At 42.4% G+C, this 23,176-nt stretch overlaps 1 protein-coding gene across 1 annotated transcript in view; it reads left to right on the forward strand.

Moving 5' to 3' along the window:
• The first annotated feature begins 680 nt into the window (after positions 1-680).
• necab2 (N-terminal EF-hand calcium binding protein 2) overlaps positions 681-23,176 on the forward strand; it is a 78,503-nt gene continuing 56,007 nt past the window's right edge. Inside the window, exons 1-2 of the mRNA XM_027003989.2 lie at positions 681-1,036; positions 5,920-5,944. Coding sequence (XP_026859790.1) covers positions 719-1,036; positions 5,920-5,944 — 343 coding nt within the window. The 5' untranslated portion in view covers positions 681-718. The remainder of the gene's footprint in view (positions 1,037-5,919; positions 5,945-23,176) is intronic.

Here is a 23,176-nt window from a genome sequence, read left to right on the forward strand (position 1 = left end):
TGCTGGTGTTAGGCGTTGTCTCCAGTGTAGCCCTTAGATACCTGTTGGCACAGCATTTGGCTCAAGAGTGAAGACATCCTCTCAGTGACATTAAGTTGGCTTTAGTTTGGTGTGTATTTTCCCAGACTAAATACAGTGGCAGTAGATTTGAATGGATTATGTATATAAACATTACTGTGCGAGCTACTTATCCAATATAGGTACATGTTAAAAAGCATGTAACTTTTATTAACTTTTGCTATCTGTATGATGGGGCAGGCTTAATCTTAGCTTTGCTTGACAGGGCTTGATAAATTAGAGCCCTCGCTTCATTAGTGAACTGCTCTGGTACCTTTTGGTTTACATGGAGCAAGGTGGACTTGGCCATGCCAGGCTTTAGTTTTTTACATTACTGAAGCCATGCGTCTACGGAGAAATACTTGTAGGTTTATTAATTCAGTTCTAGACTAAATACTCATACAAGTACAAGGGCTAGGTTTTTGGGGGTTTTTTTTGCATTTATTTACTGCTACAACAGAAAGTGCGGAAAGCCGCGAGCACATCAGCATAACTTCAGCAGGAAGGCTAAACGATGTGATTTTTTTAGTCACTGCGCTAAACAACAGTTTTAGAGTGGTGTATGCCTTCGAGAGGTGTGTTTTTGGGATGTCCGATGATGTCAGAGGGAGGGGAGGGATTGCCCCCATAGCGCGCAGCATGAACGCTCCGCGGCAAAAGGATGTGTGAGCAAGCAGCGCGCTACTGCAGGGACGGCGTCCACAAACTGCTCCACAAAGAACAACCCAAACTCCGGTCACAGGACAGCAAAGACCAGCCCAAACCCGGGGCTCAGGACAGCGAGACAGCGACGGCTGCACAGTCCGGAAACAGCGGAACCCAGCCCGGTGGAATAGACGGGCTTGTCCGCTGGATAGTCACCAAGATGAGCGACAATAAAAGCATCTCAACTCGGGAATATGTGAAGGAGGAGGCGGCGGTTGCCCAAGAGCAGTTCTTCGCACCAGAGCCGCGAAAAGGCATTTCTGTCATACTGGACGTAAGTGCTTATCAACTGGTCAGTGTAAACAATTTTAAGTTAGGCTTACCTTAATTTCTAACAATAAATGGATGCGAAGATTTGGGCGTAGCGGTAGTGGATCAGATTAATTAACGGGTTCGATCTCATTTACATGATTGTCCAGGATATTTGCTGTAATCAAGGTAATGGGAGCAGACATTTAAACGTCCAACTGAACTTTCTTTTATGTAGCCCATCTTTTCCTGTTCTCATTTCGCCGCAGCCTGGGTCTGGAGCGGCTTTAGCTTTGTCACTAGAATAATTCGGACAATCATTCACCATTTAGACTACATACACACATATTCATATATTAATGCAAGTTGAGTGTGAAAAGTGCAACTTAGATATCTAAATCGACTATTTAACTCAGAACCACGGGCGGTCGCGCTCTTATGGTGGTGAAAGCAAATTAGGAACGATACCTAATTACAAAAAAACTTAACACCGTTAGCCTTGCTACATTTAAATGTTTATACAAAGCTTACAACACAACGGCACTCTCAATAGATTTTCATCTAAATAATTTTTCCTACGAATTTTATAATTTCCTACTACCTTTTACAAACACACTACTTTAATAATTCATTAAGCTTTTCCTGTGAAGCGCGGCAATTAAGCTTTGTGGTTGGCTGCCGAGACGAGGTCTCAGCAGTATTGATTTAGTGGGTCAAAGTGTTGCCTCGGTTTTTTTTAATCGGTATTCGATTATTATGCGTATGATGTTCTCTCTCGAGATCTACCAATCGCTTTTAAAACCCTGTGCTACTAGTGAAAAGTAGTTCACACCCAGACCGAGAAACAAGGTACTAATACATTAAGTAGTGCATAAAAACTAATTAACAACAGAACTCCTTAAATTATGCCTCTAGACTAGAGGCATAATTGCACCCCAGAAATATGAGAGGATCACACTACAGACAAAGAGGTCTGTGGCACAGAATGAGAAGAAGAAATAATGTGAGGAAGATTGTAGAGTCGAGACTAAGAAAGGAAGTGATGGGTAGGTAAGGAGGGAGGCAATGCGAAGTAGTGAGAAAATGTGGGAGAGAGGGAAAGAGGCAGGGAAAGAGATGGTGTAAGAAGGAGGCAGGAGAAAAGATGGTATAAGGGAAAGATAGTGAGGGAGGGAAAATATGGAGGGAGGGATTGAGAGGTAGTGTGGAAAAGTAGGAGGGAGCATGAGATGGAGTGAAGAGAAGTGTTACGGAGGGAAAGAGATGGAGGCAGGGAGAGAGAATGAGGAAGGGAGAGAGGGAGTGAGGGGAGTGCAAAGCGCTCCACTCACACTTGGGAGCGCAGGTGGTTCTCGAGGAATTGATTTCCATCCCAGCCTCGTGGGTGGATTCCATTACCTACATGAAGCCTTCGCTGTGCTAGTTCAGGAATGTCTCCAAGTCTCTCCTTCAGGGCTGGGTAGACTGTGCACTGCTGTTAGTTTAGAGCTAAGAGTTAATGGAGAACTCCTATTTACAGACAGCTCACCTTTTGTTCATCATGATTGAGCTAGTAACACACGCAAATAGACTATCAGTGTGGAATTGCAGGCCTGACGTTCCATTTGGATTGTTCTTTCAGTTGGATATGGCTCACACAATCAAATTGACACCTTAAGAATGTTCCTTCCACCATAGCTCATTCTCAGTGTGGTCTTATCAAATGATTCAACATAAACTGATGGGAACCTTAGAAAGGTATTTTCCAAACAGCCACCTTTGTGATCTCTTATGCTACATTGTAAGGACCACAGCATTTAACTTATCTGTATGTAATGTTGTGTAAGTAAGTGGTTTTCATCAGCTGGTGAATGTAGGTGACATTTACTCATGATTACATATAGGTGGGAACATTGAAATCTTAACAGTATTGCCATTTGTTTAGTAAATTGAATCTCAGCTATGACACACTATGGCAATCACAGAGACTCAATGAAATGGAGTATCAAAGTGGACATTTAAATCCACATTTCAGGGTGAAATAGGACAGTTATAAACAGGCATGGCAGCGTTCATCATTGACTTTTTCTCATCATCAACTCCTCCCCCACTCTCTTCGATTCATTTTCAGTCAACAAATCCAACTGTTCTTTTCTATTCACCCTCCTCTATATGCCTGTCAGTGTTCTCTCTTTCTCTCTTCTCTCTCACCTCTCCTACCTTCACTTTCTCTCTCTCTCTCTCTCTCTCTCTCTCTCTCTCTCTCTCTCTCTCTCCCCAGTCTCTCACTCTCTGTGATATCTCTCCCACTGTAGCAGTCTGGAGTGAGTGGCGATTACACTCTGCCTATAAGGTGTGTTGCTAGCTGCAGGAGATGAAGGCAGTTGCAGGCTTCCCCATGATGATGTTATATTACCCAGTCCCCCCTGGGCTTGGGGAAATACAGCCTCATTCTGTTACTCAGTTACCCCACTTAGCCAATAAAGAAGGCATTGGGTGTAGATTTTTCATAACACTTTGACAAATTCAATGAGAGACAGTCTGTGGGTGAGACAATTTAAAAGCCACTCTTGAAAGTGGGAAGAGCCAGAGTGTCAAATACTGGTCAATGACTCGAATTATATGATTGAAACCAATTTGTTATGATCTCCAGCTACTGTTGTAAGTACTGCTCCTCCACCCTCAATGAGGGAGTGGTGAGGGAGTGATTTTATATTCAGTGAAGGTCTCTTTTCTTTCCATCTCTTCTGATTTTCAGATCAGTGTAATAAGACTAGTAACTTTAAATTCTAACAGAAGTTCATTTACATTTACATTTATATTTACGGCATTTAGCAGACGCTCTTATCCAGAGCGACTTACAAAAATGCTTTGCCATTTACTCATAGAATACATCCTAGTACAGTACAGTAGGTTAGAATCAAACATACCAATGAATACTGTAGAATACAGGGATGAACGCTGATACCTAGAAGTACAAAATACATAAGGTCTATGTTCAATTATCATGACATTTTTTTTCTACACTTTGATACTTGCAGTTGAATAATGAAGTACAGCATTGCTGTGATCTATTGGTAGTTTTGTTTAAATTATTTTAAATAAGACTAGCTTAGTGTGCAAATGTTACTGAGAGCCTTGACTGAATGTCTGTGTAAATGAGTGCTATAACAATGGGTGTTATGGATGTCTTTTTCATGAGTGACACTCTTTCATGTAATTTCACATCTCTGTATTTTAAATTAGCCCTTTTCACTCTGGGGTCGCTGTCCCCCTTTTCCTGTCACGGGGAAATCACTCCTCTGAAGTGAAACCAAACTGGGTCACCTACATTATCTGCCTACGCAACGTCAAGCTTGACAAACGTGTGATCAGACGAGCCGACATCCAATTCCGGTGCAATTTGACACGCGCACGCCCAGCGTGCTCCTGCGTTCGGTCTGAATGTGTCAGGTCAGCCACTCTTCGTCTGTCCTTTTATAGGAGACACAAAGATGGAAGGCTAACGCGCTGCAGCTGTGGCCCTCTGTGACCATGCCAACGTGAAACCCTGCTCTCATGTTTCAGATCCCTCTCAAGGCGAAGTCGTTTCATTCGATTTTCTTCTCTAAAATCGATGGAAGGTGTCGCAATAACCCTTTATTTAACTCTGTTAAACTCCACATCCTCCTCTGGATCCAGACTCACTCTCTTGTAACTACAAACCTTTCATATTAGTTAAATGTTTTCACTGAGTAATAATAGTCATTAATGAATAATATGCCTTAAGATTAAATGATGAGTTTCAGAGGTTGTTATTCAAAGCCCCTCAAGTAGCTTTGGATATCAGATCTACTATGTTCATGATACACCAGATTTGGGAAAATTAGTCATTTCTTGCACTTGGTCAACTCTTTCACTAACACTGCAGCAGTCGATGAGCTGATCCTGAAGCTCTAGCCCAGCATGGACCTTCTCCTCTGATTACATTCAAAAGGCTTTCGGTGGCTTTCATGGACTTTGCGACATAAATTGTATTGATCTGAGCTTGGCTGCAGATTACCTATCCCACGCTCCTCTCCACCTGTGGTGGCAGAGAAAAACACGTGGCCTCTGGTTGCCAAGCAGGCACAGAAGTGTGTAGTCTGGGACTACAAATGAGATGTATGATTGTATTAGTTTAGCTCTTCAGTTTGTTCGCTGGTAATAAGGAGTCTACTGTGCATAGACATGGCAGATGGCAAGGCATAGAGGTCGAACCTAAAAACAGACTGACTCTTTCATGTGATTTAGCATATGATGTAAAATTCCAAAGTGTTTTTACCTGACTACAGTTGTTGTTGTTTTTTTTTCCTTTTGACTTTTCTGGGTTCCTCAGTAGAAAATGATTGTTGTTTTGGAATGAAACGTAACCGCATGTGTATGTGTGCCTTCGGCACTCTACTGGATTAGACACTGAGAAGCAGGACACACATGCACGCACATGAACCAATCCACTGCACATGGGTGCACAAATTGAAAAGCCCATGTAAGCAAGAACAGCAATACCAAAGCAGGGGCTTCCAGAGCTGGGGCATCTCTCATCAGGATGAACACAAAGCCTTCAAGTTTAAGAATGACAGCACCCAGTGCTACAAATTCATCCAATAGTGAATGAAAACTTTTTAAATTATGATTTCTTTCTTCCTAGCTGTCTGGTTTAAGTGCTCTATTTCACATGTGAGTGAACAGAGTAATCAGAATTCTGTTATAAATGGCCTTAGCTCTGTCCCTGCACATCTTAAATGCATTGATCCAAGGTATATGAACTGTACTCCTCATTAAAGAGAACCAGCTGTTTAGCCGTCATTGTGGGTGTAGTTGTGTTATGGTCTGAAATGTAGCAGTAGCAATGTGAATTAACTATAATAACTGGATAATAACAGAGCCTCTTTCTTGGTTTCTTTATAGATATTCCGGAGAGCTGATAAGGATGGTAAGTGTGACTGAACATCATCTTTGTGGTTTTGCGCTACAGCTCGGTAGTATTGCTTGAGTCCCATGCTGCATATAAAGCAATGCCATTTAATAGTCCAGCAACCCAGCCGCTTTTGAGAGCATGCATATATCTGTGAATATTAAAGGTATATATATAGCTATACAGTAACTGAATAGTGGCAAATAAAGTAGAATTTTACTGCTGTAAAGCACGCCTTTTGATTGCCTATGGTGATCAAATTCTCTTCAGAAGATTAATAACATGCTCTTCCTGTATCAAGCCCAGTTACACACAGGCTAACCAGTCTATGCCTTATCAAGCCATTGGTGCTCTACTCTGCTTTCAGTGAATGTCATAATTAACTCAGGTGTGAGATATGCTATCTGATAAATATTCACGGTACTACACTAATCATGAAAAGGCTCTGCTGTTTTCCCTCAATGGTTCCTGTATGCCTGGGAGCATTTTAATGAGACTGAAGAATACAAACAAGTCAAGGCTTAGAAGATGGCTTCCTCCCAGATGGTCATATCTTCCTTTAAAGCTGTCTTTTACCAGGCAGTCCCTCTCTGCAGATCTGCTCACACCACTGCTCACTTCTTTCGTTAAGCCCACAACACCTGCAGCTCTCAGTCTGAACCTCGGTAGGAGTGGGTCCAATCCAGGGCTTCTGCATGGTTCTCGGCACTTCTGCTGGGGGAAAGAGGGCATGAATGACAGCTGGAGAAGGAGAGAATATTACACTTTAATGTACTTTAAAAACGGTAGATTTGAAATATTCAGTTTCTCAGAGTTCTGTTTTTCTGTCGTAAGTGATTCACTGGATTGTTGCTCTTGTCAAGCTTTAAAATGAACTTTAAATGAACACGCCTCTAAATGAACATCCATGCCCTTCCTGGTAATTTGATTTAGGCGTATTTTTATGCTAATTGAAATGGCCCTACAATTGTAAATGTATGTGCTAATTGATTTTAGATAAGTCTTATTATGCAAATTCCCCTTTTATCTTCATGAATATTCTATGTCCTTTAGATAGGTCACCATTAGAGAGGGGTTCTGTGGAAAATTAAACCATTCATGGTAAAATACATTTCATGCATTATTATTATAATTTGGAGATTATTGTGAGCAAGAGATTCACTGCGGTGCATGGCTCCCAAATCTGTTTGTCTGTCATTGTCACTTTGCAGATTTAGAACCAGAATCTTTGGACTCATTTCCTTTGTTTTGGTGATTATACACAAATCTTTGGACTCAGATGAAAAACCTTCAAAAACACCTTTTTGTTGCTGTTCCTTTTTCTTGATGTTCCTTTATGTACATAAAGGAAAATATTTGTACTGTGATTAAAACAAGGCATCTGTGTTTAAGAGCCCATTTTGAGTCCATATACAAGACAAAAAAATATCTTGTTATAAAGTACCTTGTTAACGAGAATAGTTGCTATTTGATGTGCTGCTAGCATGTAGTTATTTTTAAACCTCTCTCTTGGGAACAACTCAATACTGGTTTTAATGAGAGAGTGAGACAGAGTGTGTGAATGTGTGTGTCTGGAGGGTCTACGAGAAGATGGGTGCTAGGCTGTAACAGACTTTCACTTTCAATCACAGCTGCTGCAACAAGAGGCCCCACTGCAATTTAATGTGTCCCCAACTTTTAGAAATAAACTCATTTGAGTCCAGCGTTATTCACCATATTTCTTTTTGAGCTGTGTCAGATTGATGGCCTGTGAATCGAATTTCATATCCCAGAGAGCCAATTTGTTAAGGGAATGCAAAGTTTTCCCTTTGCTGTCGTAGCTTCCCACTTTACTCCCAGTACATGCGAATAGAGGGGATGTGATGTTTCAGAATTAAACGCTCCATTCACTTTAGGCTTATATATTAGGTGTGGCAGGTTTTTGAGTGGGGCATTAGGGTCACATAGAATCATTAGAGTATGTTACACTCTTTTAAAAGAAACTTTAAAAGAAAGCTTAAACCATTTTGGAGATCTCCTGCTCCCTGTAAACTATTTTTGTTGCTGGGTGGATGTTTTTTGTTCATAGAAATACCTTTTTTGTTTATAGAAATTCTATTATCTCATAATTTTTTTAATCACAGCTTTGTTATTAGAGCTTTTTTAGTGGTATAGTGGCAGAGTACTGGGGAAGAAGCGAAAAGCGCAAGCTGCAGGTATCTGAGAGCTACACTACTTTGCTACAACATGCAGGGACGTGAGAATCTTCCTTCTGGTTACGAATATGATATGCTGTACAACTGTACCTACTTCCAAAGAAATACAAAAAAACAAAACAAAAACAAAACCAGTATGCCACCGATAACATTGCTGCAACGACATGCTCAGCACCGCTCAGAACCTGAATGTCTGGGAGCAGTTTCAGAGGCAAAATTGTGTTCATTGTTCAGGTCTTTCTGAATTCAAAAGCATTTAAGCGTTTAATAGACCTCTTGTTCAGGAAGACTGGGTGGGGTTTGACCCTGTGTGGTGACCCCACAGCAGTTCTCCTGGATTGGCTGGGTGGTTGGTGCCACCCTTTTCTCTGATTAGCGGGTCAGAGCGTGCTCCTCCAGCAAGGCTGCTGACACCAGGGGCACAGTGGTGCCACCCTGTATCACACCCACATTACTTGCATGCCCTTGTCAATATTTCACCTGCTTTAATAGGGGTCTTGCATAAGAGACTAGTAATTATAGAGCAGAGAGTGGTAATGGAAGTGTAATTGGTGTCTTTCGTTCGCTTTAAATTCTGCACACAGCTTCCTTCGGCTGGGTATATCTCAGTGGAAAATGTGCATGGGATCACGGCAACCACTTTCTTGTTTTTGTTTCTTGTGTTTGTGTGTGTGCGCCTTGGCTTATTTGTGAGCAGTATCTGATTATCATGTTTAAGATTTTGGAATAGTTAATCCATTGTTTTGCACTTGAGTGCAAACACAAGACTTTCTTTCTCTCTTCTTGACACGCGCGCACATACAAACACACACACACACACACACACACACACACACACACACACACACACACACACACACACACACACACACACACACACCCCTGTCTCTGTGTTTTGCATTCATTGACTGTTTACATAGTCAGTAAACAAGTTGACAGCATCCTCTCTCTGAACAGAGAAGCAGCATGGCTCCACTGTTTCGCATCACATGGATCATTAAAGGCGGATATGGGAAATGCCCTGCTGGAAAAATAAGGCTCTGAATTTGCTTTGGCAACGGCAGTTATCAGCGCACCTGCAGCGTTGACCCAGGCGGCATTTCGAGTGCCCTGTTACTGCAGGGTGTGAATTCATGTGGAGGCTTGCAGTGAGCCTGAATGGGACATTTGGATGCTGTAATGCAGTATGCTGAGTTTCATTCAGCATTGATAAGGGGGTGCTGGTAGAGGACTATGCAGTACCAGTGCAGGGAAAGCTCACAGGGAATCTTGCCCATGCATCATAGCAGCTCGATCCTTTTCCAGACCCAATGCTATTACTTTAACACTGGGCTGCAGCTTGTACTGTGAGTGCTGTGTACATCCAGGGAGAGGTGCAACTCATGGGGAAATACATTAGCAGTACAAACTTCATACTGTGACTCACACTTTTCTGTCCAACTTCCCTAATGTCTCCTCCTCTCCTGTAGTATCTGTTTGACAACAGTCCTTGTTGGGAACTTGGATTACTATACACTGAGTAATCCACTGAAGATGTGTGTAGGAGGTGTCTCAGACATTTAACGTGGGCTTAATGTTTGTCCTGAAATCCGTTTTTTGTCCTCTTCCTGTAGTCCTGAAGATGTTTACGAAAACAGCCATTTCTCTCAATGTTTATTTGCCATTATTCATTTCTTTCACAAGCATGACTGGACTGTTTTCAACCAGGATATGATCCGGCCTCTACTTGCTATGACATTTGTCTGCTCACTGACTTTATTTGTGTAATTTGATGCGATTCACCACATATCTCCATTAACTGTCCCTTCCACCAGTTATTCCTTACCATGAGGGAATAGGACCTTTTCACACACACACACACACACACACACACCCACACACACACACACACACACACACACACACACACACACACACGTACACACACCCACACACCCACCCACACACACACACACACACACACACACACACACACACACACACATAAATATGTACACAAACATTCACAGGCACGGCTGGCCAATGTGCTAATAGCACTCGGTGCTCTGCTTGGTGCATTGACTGTACAGTGCTCAGCTGTGTAGGGAGGGGATGTCATGCATTATTCAGCCTTCCCCGTGCTGCTGTTCCTGTCATTCGGTCCCAGCCAGAGGCTTCACCTGTTCTGCCTCAATCTGTGCTGCAGGTGGCTGTATAAAAGCAGAGTTCCCCCGAGAGCACCAACATACGCACCCATGTACACACACACTCCCAGTGGTCCACATATCCTAGCCATTAGTCTTTCATGTGATGTGCACTACTAGTATGCTTGCCATATCACAGGAAACAAATGAGGCAGGGAAATGATACTTATGTCAGTTGAGGGAGCTGTCTCCAGAGGTTCCCATGTCTCAGAATAAATGCCACTTTTCAGCAAATGTTTTACTTTTTGCAAATATTATTACAGAACATACACTGTGTGTATATGCAGACTCTCCACCCACTTTATCAAAAATGCCTACCTTGCTCCACACCCGCCAGTCACTTTGTTACGAGCACCTATTTTATAGGAGAATTTTATAAGTGCACTACAGGATGGTCCATCTGCTGGCATGCACTGTGCGTCAGCCACCCTCCTCCCCATTCATCACCTGTCGGTTTCTAACCACACAACTGACTGGATATGATTTAGGTGGTGCTCTTCTCAGCAAAGAAATGACAGTGACATGGTACTGACCTTGTAGTGGATGTTGCACTGGTGTTTTAGGCACAGCAGTGTTCCTGCAGTCCTTATACATATCAGTGTCAAAGCCAGGTTGAGAATGGTCTGCCAGCCAAAAATATCCCACTTCCAGCAGCAGACCACTGACCACCGATGAAGTGCTAGAGCATGGCTGACACACACTGCACACTTACAAACAAGGTAAAGCAAGGCAAGTTTATTTATATAGCACTTTTCATATGCAGTGGCAATTCAACCGTGGCATGTAATACAATTACTGGCATGGTCAAGTCTGCACTGAAAAGTCTAGCCATAACCGTGCCAATAACATTAGTGTTAGCAGCTAAGAGGTTAATGACTGTCATCTTTAAAGTTAGCCAATTAGCATTACACCACAGAAACTACATACTAGCAGACATTTAATTGTATATACAGTGACATATGTATCAACAATATGTACTGTAGTTTAAAGGAGTGGGTCATGTCAGTTTCAACTACTTAATAAAGTTCTTGTGCTTTGTGTCCCTTGCTAACCTGTACTGCAGACACTAACTAACAGGCAGGGAGATAGCATTTCTTATAGCTGTTTTTTTGTGGGGTTTTTTCTCAGGATGTGATTACTCTGTTTCTGTAGTGACCAGTTCCACAACAAGTACAATACTAGGAGTAATCCACTATTTTATTATTATTATTATTATTATTATTATTATTATTATTATTATTATTTACATCTATAACACATTCACACACATACATATTTCATGAATGTTGAGCAAAGCTCCACAGTACACAGAAAATACCTGCCACATGCCTCGATTCTTTATGTACCTAATTACTGAAGCTTGGCAGATGTCTGACTCATTAGGACAGGTAATTATTGTCACTTATGTTGACAAAGACACAACAGGCATTTAGGGCGGTTTATTTATCCTGGATGACTGTACAAACGTGGGCCTTGATGAGGTGTGAGACTCTAGGTCTGTGCAGGCTGCCTGCTCACTGTAAAACAACTCCATTTTGTTGTCTGCTAATAATCTGTCTGTTTACTCTTTTACTTATGCTGAAGAGAGACCAAATAAGCTTCCAAGCTTAAATAAAGATGCTTTGCTTTTAACGGGCATTTGTGAAAATGGCGTCGGATTTTCCATCAGCCTGATGGATTGCATCGCTCATATTGTCCTGGTGACCCTGCATCATGCCCAGGGGCCAAACCAGGCAGGCAGATCTGCTGAAGTAAACAACCTGAAGTAATGAACCTGGGTTAATGTCACAGCCATGTGTGAAGACAGGTTTCTCTAACGGCTCCTTAGAGCTTAAGTCATCCCAGTCTCTTCTATTTTTCTTTTATATATGCTTCCCAGAAGCATGGGCGTATATGGCTTGTCCAGTACCAAAGCCGTTCTGAGGAACATGCACTGCACGTGTACAGTTTCTCAGGGTAAAAGTGCTGATCTAAGACCACTTTTGGGTTTTTACATTTCATACATATCTATGGAAAATATTGTCAAGGGTCAGCGCAGCAGAGCAGATTTGCAGCCTTACTCTGATATGCTCTGTACAGCATCGGGAAACTGACCAGTTCTGTTTCTTATAGCTCATATCAGTCAGTGCAGAGGAATCTGCTTAAGAATGGGACTGCCTGCTGTAGGGAAGCTGCATTGTAGGTTTTTGCTGATTGCTGTGTCTGGTGTGCTGATGGAAAAATCCATTAAAAAAGGGGCAGGCAGGAAGTTGGCAAAGAATGGAGTGCTTTATGTTACAATGGATTTGGTGAATTCCGGGTCTTTGGAAAATCATCAATATAGTGGATGTTTGTGGAACATGAATTTAGCGAGGCTTGTTTATTCTTGTGTCTTTCTGTCTTCTTTTTGTCCATTTTCACTCAGTGTGATTTCCTTTATTTCACTCTTAGGTCTTATCTTGCCATAGTGCATGAGATATTAGAGGAAGGAGACGTGTCTCTCAGGGCTCAGTATTGTCCGTTGTCAGAATACGCTTGGAAGGGAGAACTCATTTATTGACTTACAATAGAAATGTGGAAATATGACACCCAGAAAATCAATATGTCATTCAATTGAGAGTCAGTGACCTACTATCCTGTACCCACCCTTCTGCCTTCCAGGAGCTGTGTTTTATTTTATTTTTTTATTTTAGATTTTGAAGCATATCAATTTTCTACATGATCCTTATTGTTTGTTTCCTACTTAAATTTTCACTTCACCCTAAATTTCGCTGCAAATTTCCCTCCGAGCAAATAAAACAGACTGTAGAACTGAACACTTGACTTTGAGGAGCACTCTGCAAATTTAAGACAAACTCCAGAAAACTGCTTTTCCTTACAGAAATGTGGTAGGAAAGCACAGCAGCTAGTGAAACATCACAAGTCTGCAGGGAACCTTTTTAAAATTATTCAAAAGAGGTAGGCTTCCACGGGTCTGCCTCAGACACTCCACTTGCTCCCAGGAGCTGCTGCTTAATTAAAACACACTTTGGGCCTCCAGCAAAGAGCTCTGAGCTTGTTCCTATTTTCCCATTGTTCACCCTCCCCTCCAATCACTCTCATTACACCCCCACTCAACTTTACTTATAATTCAAGATTAATTAGCTTTGGCCAAAGCCTAGTTTATATATATATATATGTGTGTGTGTGTGTGTGTGTGTGTGTGTGTGTGTGTGTGTGTGTGTGTGTGTGTGTGTGTGTGTGTGTGTGTGTGTGTGTTTATCAAATAACCCATACTAAGAGCCTTTAAATTTCTGAATAAATTGAAATTGAAATATTGTGAATGTGAGAGGTTTTTTATATTGTAAATTCAAATAGAGTTTGGCAGGGTAATACACTGTGTAATTATGTGAGTAGAATGAAAAAAAAATGTACTGTGAGCATTGTCCATGGATTGGCATGTTTATCAACACTCCATCCAATAGTAAATGTGTCAAAGAAGAAATATTCTTTGATTTCTGAGCAAAAACCTTAGTCATAGAAAAGTTTTGGAGATGGGGGACAGAATACAAGATCTGCCTTGCCTCCTAGATGAAGCAGTTGCCCAGAGGCACTGTGGGGAAGGCTGGTGAGGCTGAAAAGCAAGTTGGTTTGGCATGTTGGCTGGAGCTACTGGGAGATCACCTCCCTGACCCAACTGGCCCACACACTCTTTGCTTGGCTTGACAGTGCAACTGCCTGGACAGAACAGGATGGTTGTGTTTGAAGAAGATTTGATCCGTCAGGATCTCAGAATATATCGCCAAGAAGTCTTGTCTTATGAACATAGAAGTCAATCTCTTTTTTGTTTTCTGGTAACTACCCAGAAGACTAGTGATGGGGAAACACCATTTAGCTTCTCTGTGTCCGGATGTATAGTGACAGGCATCAAAACTAGCCTTTTTATACCTTTTCCAAAGTAAATCATTAACTCTTGGTCTGAAAGTAGGGGGAAAGACTGATCAATGTTGAAGTACCACATGGGAGCTGGGGACAGAAGTCTGATCTTTTTCATTAAATGTCTTGGTCTTATAGATTTTTAGATCAAAGGACTTCAGGTTAAGGGGCCTCTGAAGATTTCTTCCTCTTCTTGCTCTTTTTAAATGTGCAGAGGACAAAAGAGGACTTCAAATGAGAGCTTCAGCACCCTGAGCAGTTCCTCTTAGAACAGAACACCAAGCCATGAAGCAGGAGCAGGGCCAGATGCAGCCCTTCTGTCTTCAGTCCCTCGGCCACCACGAACAGAGAGCAGCCTGGCTCTCTGCCATCATACACCTGCCCTCATTGCACCAGCCAAGAGAATCAGCCATTTGTCTTTAGACTGCCAGCTCGTGCGTGATACGTTAACTGTCGCTGTTAATCAAGGGGAACACTTGCTGTAACGTTGCCGAAGAGACCTCGGCTGTGATTTGAAAGGCCCGGGCCGCCTAGTGGTCGTCATCGTCTCAGGTTTGGTTTGGTTTATTTGTCACGTACATAGTCATACACGGTATAACTCGCAGTGAAATGGTTTCTCCATCATCTCTATCACGGGCAAGAGAGAAAGTGATGTAAAGGCGCAGCAGGACTGTACTCTATGGAGCACATGACCATGTACTTGCCCCATGACTAACTGTATTTAGCCCCTTAACATATTTCCCCTGTATGGACTATGATGATTTGGCACCTCTGTGAGTAGATCTGATACTTATTAGATATTATTATATATAGATCTAGTACTTATTTAGATACTTAGTAGATGTAAATTATTTTATTTTAAAAGTTTAAATCTTTCATACTAGTCCACCTTTTACTAGATAAGAATGACTGTGAAATATAATTATTACTTACAGTAACTTTTCTTCCTCCGATATTCTCCCTGATGGCCATTATTCATTTTGCCCTTTTTTTAAAAAAACGATGGAGACGATGTCTCCAGTGCAGTGCAAAAACCTCAAGTTCTGTGATCTCAGGAACAGAAATTCAAAGCTGCTTTTCTTTTATTAATTTTTTTTTGCTCTTTGGTACCTTGCTCTCTCTCTCTCTCTGTCTCTCTCTGAAAATAGCAGAGAGTCAAAGAGGGGTGTAATATGAACAGAGAATGGAGATTTGTTTTTCTTTTACTCTTTTCTTACAGCAGTCTGTCTGATATCATGTTCCTTTTAATCATGTTTGTGTAAGTCCCACTAATGTCTGTCTTAGGCGGGGGTTTTGTTACGTCCTTTATGGGTCTGTCCCCACTGTCCTGTCCTCGTGTGGTTGTGGCTCATTCTGCATGCTTGATGAGGCTGGATGCATCCAGCTCTGCTCCAGCCTGACTCCTGAGCACTTTTGTTCCAGCAGCAGGACTGGAGCCCCTGGCACAGAGTCACTGGAGAGGCCTGAGGGACAGAAACAGGGCACGTGCCACCTGCTCTCAGGCCTCTCCAGTGACAGCCCACAGCAAGCATCAATGTCCAGCATTTTTCCACAGGGTCTCTGCACTCTGCAGGCCCTGCTTTATAAAAGCAATCAAAGGCTGAATGTTTTAATGAGAGATTTAATTGCTGCCACTTTTCACGTTTTCTTTAACTAGACATTTCAGATTGATAAGAGGGTATTCTTTATGATTTTCTATGAATAGAAGTGTCTATAATAGTGCAATTAATGGAGAATATACAGTATGCTTTTTTCAAATTCCTTTGATGTTACATATACAGCAGTGTGTCATTAGAATATGTTAAGTGGGATATTTCTGAGGCAGATGGTAATCATTTCACTAACAGATCCTGACAGGACTGATTTGAAAAGAAATTATTATACATATAGCTCTGGTTCTTTGTGTCATGGATGTCATCTTGAGGTGTGTGTGTGTGTGTGTGTGTGTGTGTGTGTGTGTGTGTGTGTGTGTGCGCACGTTTGTGTGTGTGTGTGTGTGTGCGTGCGTGTGCGTGCGTGTGTGTGCGTGCGTGTGTGTGTGCATGCGCGCGCACGCGCGCGCCCGCGTGTGTGTGTGTGTGTGTGTGTGTGTGTGTGTGTGTGTGTATGAATATGTGGCCCTGCCCTGTTCTTCATAATGAGAGCTGGTTAGGCTGCTGTTATCCTTGCTGACACTGTAAAAATGCTGCTATTAGCCAATGCTCTCTGGGGCCCCTGAACAAATGACATTTAGCTGTCAGTAATTAGTGGCCTTATATAGGATGCCTGTGTGCATGGGCAGGGGGTGGGGGTGGGGGTGTTGGTTGCATCTGCATGTGTTCCTCAGCCACACAAATCTGGGATTATCCATTTAATGGTACAAGAGCACTTATTTTCTTCTCCTCTCATGTTATTGCCATCTGCCAGTGACGCTTATTTTTTAAGTATAATGTTGGCTGTTTGATCAGGGACATGAAGTTTTCCTCTGCAGAACTGCAGCCTGGAGCCTGTGCTCTCCTTGATCCAGAACTCCCCATGTGCATGTCGGTCCAGCTAATGAGTGTGACATCTACACCTACATGGAAGTCCAGTAATACACAAGCCCAGTGAGCTTAGTGCTACTGGTGCAGCCATATGCCTATAAACCAGCTGCAGCCAATAACTGGGCTCAGAGGAAAGTGCTCTGTTGTGAGGAGCAGCAGAGCCCCATAAAACTCTTTGTCTTGAGATCCACTGAGAGCAAAGCCAAATCACACTTAATGACTGTCCAATTTTTACAGAACATTCTCAGATTTCTTCAGAGAGCATAGTAGATAGAAATCTTCAGAGATGAGCTTATAAAAAGGCAGTCCATAAGCCTATATTGGGCTATTTCCTCAGAAACAGATTAGTGCAGAAACCGTCTATTAGTTTAGTCCAGGACTAAAATTGTCAAAGGATAATCACTTTCAAAGGAATGAGCTAGCCCAGAACTGGTCTTAATCTTTGCATGGGAAACCACTATAATGTTGGTTCTTTCGCATCGTCACTTACCTGGTTAGTCCTGGTTACAGCAGACAAGGTCTCCTCCTGCCCATTAGGTCAATGACTCATGGCATTTCCTTGGCATGATCATCTTCTCCATAAGCATGTGAAGAAGCATCCAGATGGCAGAAGGCTTTAATCAAATGAAAATTGAGTCTGGGGTCACATCTCTCTCCCATGTCTTTCATGTACCTCCAGTATTCCTCTGAGAGTTAGTTGGCCCACATTGTGAAATTTTTCTTGTTTCCTTCTAGAAGTTAGCGTTGACTGCTCTTTGCTTTCTCCACACCTGGCTGGGGCCTGATGAAGGATTGGCTTCAGCATAAAAGAAAAGATTAGATGAACCCTTTCATTGCTAGGATTCCACACCATGTGTTCAATTATGAGTTTTCAAATAAATACCGATAAACTCCTGCTAACTCCTGCTAATATACTTTCATCGTCAATCTCAAGCGTCATAAAGAATATAAATTAACTGAGATTTTTCTAATCCTTATTTGAAATTATGGAGTTACTTTATAACTATACTGTAATGTGGGGATGTGAAACCAGCAACACCCACTTCTTTTCTCTTCCTTTTTATGGGCAAAAGCAAAAATCTAAAATTCTCCTCTCAAAAGACACCACCTGCATATTTCATTTTATTATTCTGTCCCAAAAGAAACACATTGTATTGTGGGAAAGATTGCATATTTATCAACCCTTCGGGTTTTTGCTGACCATCAGCATTCATCTTCACTATCAACAATTAATTAATTTATTTGATCTTAGTTTGCATTAAAGGTGAACAATGGTATTAAGTGGACTGAATGTGCATAGCAGTTTTTCAGACTACCTGTCTTTGGCTGTATGAATGCAGAGGTTTCAGAATTGCAGTGTAAATAACACGAGCAAAAAAAGCAGTTTCCCCCTTTTCAATAAATGAAAGGCACTAATGATTGTTGTGGTTCTAACAGACTCTTCAACTGTCAAAATCCACAATGTCTTCACACAGTGGAACTTTCAGTAAATCAAAGCTTTGCTGTGCATTGTGCTTAGTGGAACATTTATACAGTGATTCTCTCAGACTAAAGCAGTCAGCTGTGAAAAGGTTTGGGTGATTTGTTTTAATCCTATGACTGGTTTTGCCCATGTTTTGTATCTTTAGTGTATATTTATGTAGTGTAACCACTCTCTCTCTCTCTCTCTCCCAGAACTGCTGCTTTGCTCTCAGAAATAAAGAGGAATCCTATAAGAGTGTAAAACCCCAGCTGGGAGTGCTGAATCATTTTAGTGAATTCAAATGTAATCAGATAGGTGCATTAATTGATTCTGCCACTGGTGCTGGTGTTCCTGATGCAGTCTTGTGTTTAATCAAAACTCCTCTCTTGTGTGGCCCAGGCTACTGCTCCAGTCTTGGGAAACCATCTGGGATGGTTTAGTTTAGTGTCTGATTTTTGTGTCTTATCTCATTTTGGTATAATCATGTACCCCTGGAAAAGGCATCATTATATTATACTGGTATTATTAGGTTATATTAGATGTGGAGATTATAGTAATATAATATAAGTTGCATAACTGCAGTGAAAAAACATGTCACAGCCACGTCTAAAGGTTTTGGGAAGTTAGAATCACTGCTATGGAACTATGCTACTTTGATATGTAAATATCTGTTCCTATCCAGTGAATTTAAAAAATGTCTAATCTGTTGACTTGGACTTTTTTTGCACAAGAGAGCTGCCACAGCATTTTTAAAGCCAATAGTCTCTTGGTATTTTCTACAGATTTTTGCATGCTTAAACAAGCGTATTAACCACATGATAACATAAATAGCTGGACTAAATCTTTTTGTCATGTCATCCATCTGAACCCCAGCCTTCCACTTCTTCCCACTATGGGAATGTGGCCAGCTGCACGCTCCCTCTACCTGTAACACAAAAGACACATAACGTGACTCAGGTTCAATCTGAAGTACATTGCACAACTCAGATTTGACCAGAAGCACCAGGGCACGTCTGTGCACGCGGCGGAGCCAGACAGCTGCGCACTACAGGGAGAAGGATGGTGGGAAGATAGCTCCAGTCTCTCAAAGCCACAGCGAGTGGTTTCTTTGCTCTCCAGCACACTTGTTTCCACTCATAAACTGATCAAGCCATTCATGAGCCCAGTCAGATGTGTTCTAGCGCTCTGGGCTGTGAGTCAAGTAAATGGCACCAAAACAGATAAAAAGGCATGAAGGTTGGCAGTCAGTCAGATAATCGGGCAGTCACATACAGTAATGATTCAGGTGAGTGGGCAGAAAGATGGATGGGTGGAGAGAGAGGCGTTCCAAATAGACCAGCAGTGAGCGGGCCAGCATAGGCAGAGCCAGTTTTGCAGGGCTGATGAATGTAGCAGAGACAGAAGGGACAGACCTGTGAGAGCCATTTGGTTTCTCATCCATCACTGCAATCAGAGCTGTGGAAAGAGGGACATACCAGAAGGGGTGTCTATGAATGGCTTTCTGATGTACTTGGCAGTCTGTATGTGTGTGTGTGTGTGTGTGTGTGTGTGTGTGTGTGTGTGTGTGTGTGTGTGTGTGTGTGTGTGTGTGTGTGTGTGTGTGTGTGTGTGTGTGTGTGTGTATAGAATAGTGAAGTAAAGGACAAGGAGGGAACTTCAAAAAGTGGTAGAGAGAAGCAGGAGATAATCCAAACAGGTCAGATCCCTTTCACTTGGTTTCTATAGCAACCATTCCCCTCCTCCCCCACCCATCCTTTCTTGAAAATATGAGTTGAAGATGAGAAGAGAGAAAAAGCAAACAGTGTGTGAGTGTGTGTGTGTGTGTGTGTGTGTGTGTGTGTGTGTGTGTGTGTGTGTGTGTATATGTGTGTGTGTGTGTGTGTGTGTGTGTATGTGCGTGTGTGTGTGCGCATGCGCGCGTGTGTGTGTGTGTGTGTGTCATGTTAGGAGCCTCTGAGATGGAAGACTGCAGCTGAAAGTAGAAGCTGTTAATGGCCTCTTTTTAGCAAGAAGCAGCAAGGTCTGTGATATACACCCACACACACACACACACACACACACACACACACACACACACACATACACACATACACACACACACACACATACACACATACACACACACACACACACACACACTCACACACACACACACACACATACACACACACACACACACACACACACACACACACACACACACACACACACACACACACACACACATATACACACACATATACACACACACACACACACACATACACACACACACACTCATTCACAGAGAGAGAGAGAGAAAGAGAGAGAGAGAGAAGTAAGTGCCCTATTCAATAAATCTCTAATGCTCTCAACACAGACACACCTTTCAGTCACTTCACCAATAAGCACACAAATGTATGCACAAAGCACTACCGTAATTTCCATGTGCTGTGAGGCAGATCTAAACCTCCTCTGTACCAAGTACTAAAACAGATCTAAGCACGTTTATCAGAATAACCTCACGCTCACAGAACTGGGTTGCAACACTTGGCCCCTGTTCCCCAGGCTATTCATCCTTCTAGCCTTCATCTGTCCAGGTAGAAACACTAGGATGAACTAGCTACAACTATAGAGGACTTGAATAGAATCACTCCATGTCCTCCTACTTAAACAACACTGCTTGTTCAGAGTGGAGTAGTATTCGTGCCAGGATGCTAGCATAGTGGGAGTGGAAGACGCCCTGGGTTTAGTCAGCGGCTGTTTCCAGAGTGAGGTGCCCCTTAGTGGGACCGCAAAGTGGGTCAGTGCCTAATTAATGTCTGTTTTTCCTAGAACTGGACAATATTCACATGTGCACGTGCAAGAGAGAGAAATGGTGCCTCTAACATACATATATATATATATATGTGTGTGTGAGTGTGTGTGTGTGTGAGTGTGTGTGTGTGTGTGTGTGTGTGTGTGTGTGTTTATCAGACTACTTCTCTTTGGATAAATAGTATGCAGTAAAAAAACAGAAAAATTGGAACAGTGGAAAGTATTTATTGTGACCACACATTATGCTTAATCAATAACAGGAAAAGATCTAAATCTAAAGAAGAACTCTGAAGAAATCTTTAGAACAGTCTCCCTAGAAGAGCTCAAGATGTGCTTAGTGCCATGTAAGGTCACTGTTGCTTGTAGAACCCATTTTGTTCTAAAAAATTTTTTTTTTAATTTTGTGTACATATTTCATGAATTTTCTGTTTGTATCTTAATAAAGATATAATTATATATGGTCATTATACCATTGCTTTGATACTGGAGGTGGGGGGTGTGAATTCCGATCAGGGTATTTCCAGTGGCAAGGTCCTTTATGCTACCGACCTACCTCACTAACAATGAGAGTTAGAAACAAAAGAGTCACGCTGGCTCAGACATCGCCTGGGGCAACAAGGTCTGGGTTAGGTGCTGGGGGACCAGGGCAATTCAATGAAAATTGGGCTACTGGAACAAGAGTAGAGAATCGAGGACTCTTGGAATGCTACTACACAAGCAACCCCAGAGTGAGAGGGTACATGCAGAGGATGTGGGAACTATAGTTGCTTTGAAACCCAACATCTAGTAGCTAGTGTTCCAACAGCTGCTGTCAAAAGTGGAGATCAACAAAGTCCTATATGAATGCTCTGGCAGGGGGAGCCAGGATGACAGGTGAGAGGCGCGATATCCTCACAATTGGGAACCAAGTCTCAGTGAGTCCATGTGCCAAGCTCAACACCAGAGCTGCTGACCTGAGATTGGAGATCATGGCTAAACTGGACACCAGTTTGTAGATTACCAAGACGAAGTGACATACCTGAAAGGCTGCTAGAAGATATGAATGCAGCACTATGGACGGTTACTACTGTGACCAGCACTGAGACCATCCTGCAACATCCAACAGTGATACTTGAAATGCTTAGCTACAAGATGAACATCAACTAGATGAACTGGAGCTGTATCCTTCAGGGAGAATGAGGTTGGAGGCAACACAGGGAGAAGCTAGCCAGCCATCAACTGCAGAAAGGCACGATGAAGGAACCTGAGAAGTACAACAAGCTGTCCATACCTGAGGCCTTGGAGACTGCCAAGTAAAGATTAATAGTTCTGGCTGCCTGGCTGTAGAGGTACACAAGAGAAGTAGATGCCAGGAGAATAAGCTGGATGTACTCTTGGTGGCAGGGTAACAGCATGAAAATAGACCCTCCAAAGCTGGAGTTTGAACAATACTGGAAAAACATATTTTAGAAGCAGGCATCACACAACAACAATGCCAGCCATCACACAACAATTAACAATGCCCAGTAGCATTATTATTATTAAATCTGAAAGCCAATCACAACAACATCCCTGAACTGGATCCAGTAACCATCACACTAGCAGACATCCAAGAGAGTGTGAGGTGCTGGACAGCTCCAGGCCCTGACATGGTCCATGCCTATTGGCTGATGAACTGCACTTCATGAGCACCTGCCTACCACATGAACCAGCTGCTAACAGATGGAACTTACCCTGATTGGTTAGCTAGACTAGACAGTAGGCTAGACAGTATTGATCCTGAAGGACCCCCAGAAAGGTGTAAGTCTATCAAACTACTGGCTGATAACCTGCCTCTGCACAACATGGAAGATCCTGTTAGGCATCATTGCTGCTAAGATGAGTCTGCACATGAACTGGGCCCAAAAACGAATTGGTAAGAAGACCAGAGGATCCAAGCACCAGCTACTGGTGGATAAAACAGTCACCCGAGACTGTAAGACTAGACAGACCAACCTGTGCACTGCCTGGATTAACAACAGGAAAGCCTATTATTCAGAGCCTCACACATGGATCCTGGAATGCTTGAGGCTGAATAACATTAATAGGACTCTAAGAGACTTCATCACCATCTTAATGGAGCTGTGGAAGATGACCCTAGAGCCCAACTTCAATCCAATAACACAAGTCACCATCAAGTGTGGGATTTACCAAGCAGATACCCTGTCCCCACTGCTGTT

Source organism: Electrophorus electricus, chromosome 4 (assembly GCF_013358815.1).
Source record: "Electrophorus electricus isolate fEleEle1 chromosome 4, fEleEle1.pri, whole genome shotgun sequence".
In the NCBI taxonomy this organism is placed as follows: domain Eukaryota; kingdom Metazoa; phylum Chordata; class Actinopteri; order Gymnotiformes; family Gymnotidae; genus Electrophorus; species Electrophorus electricus.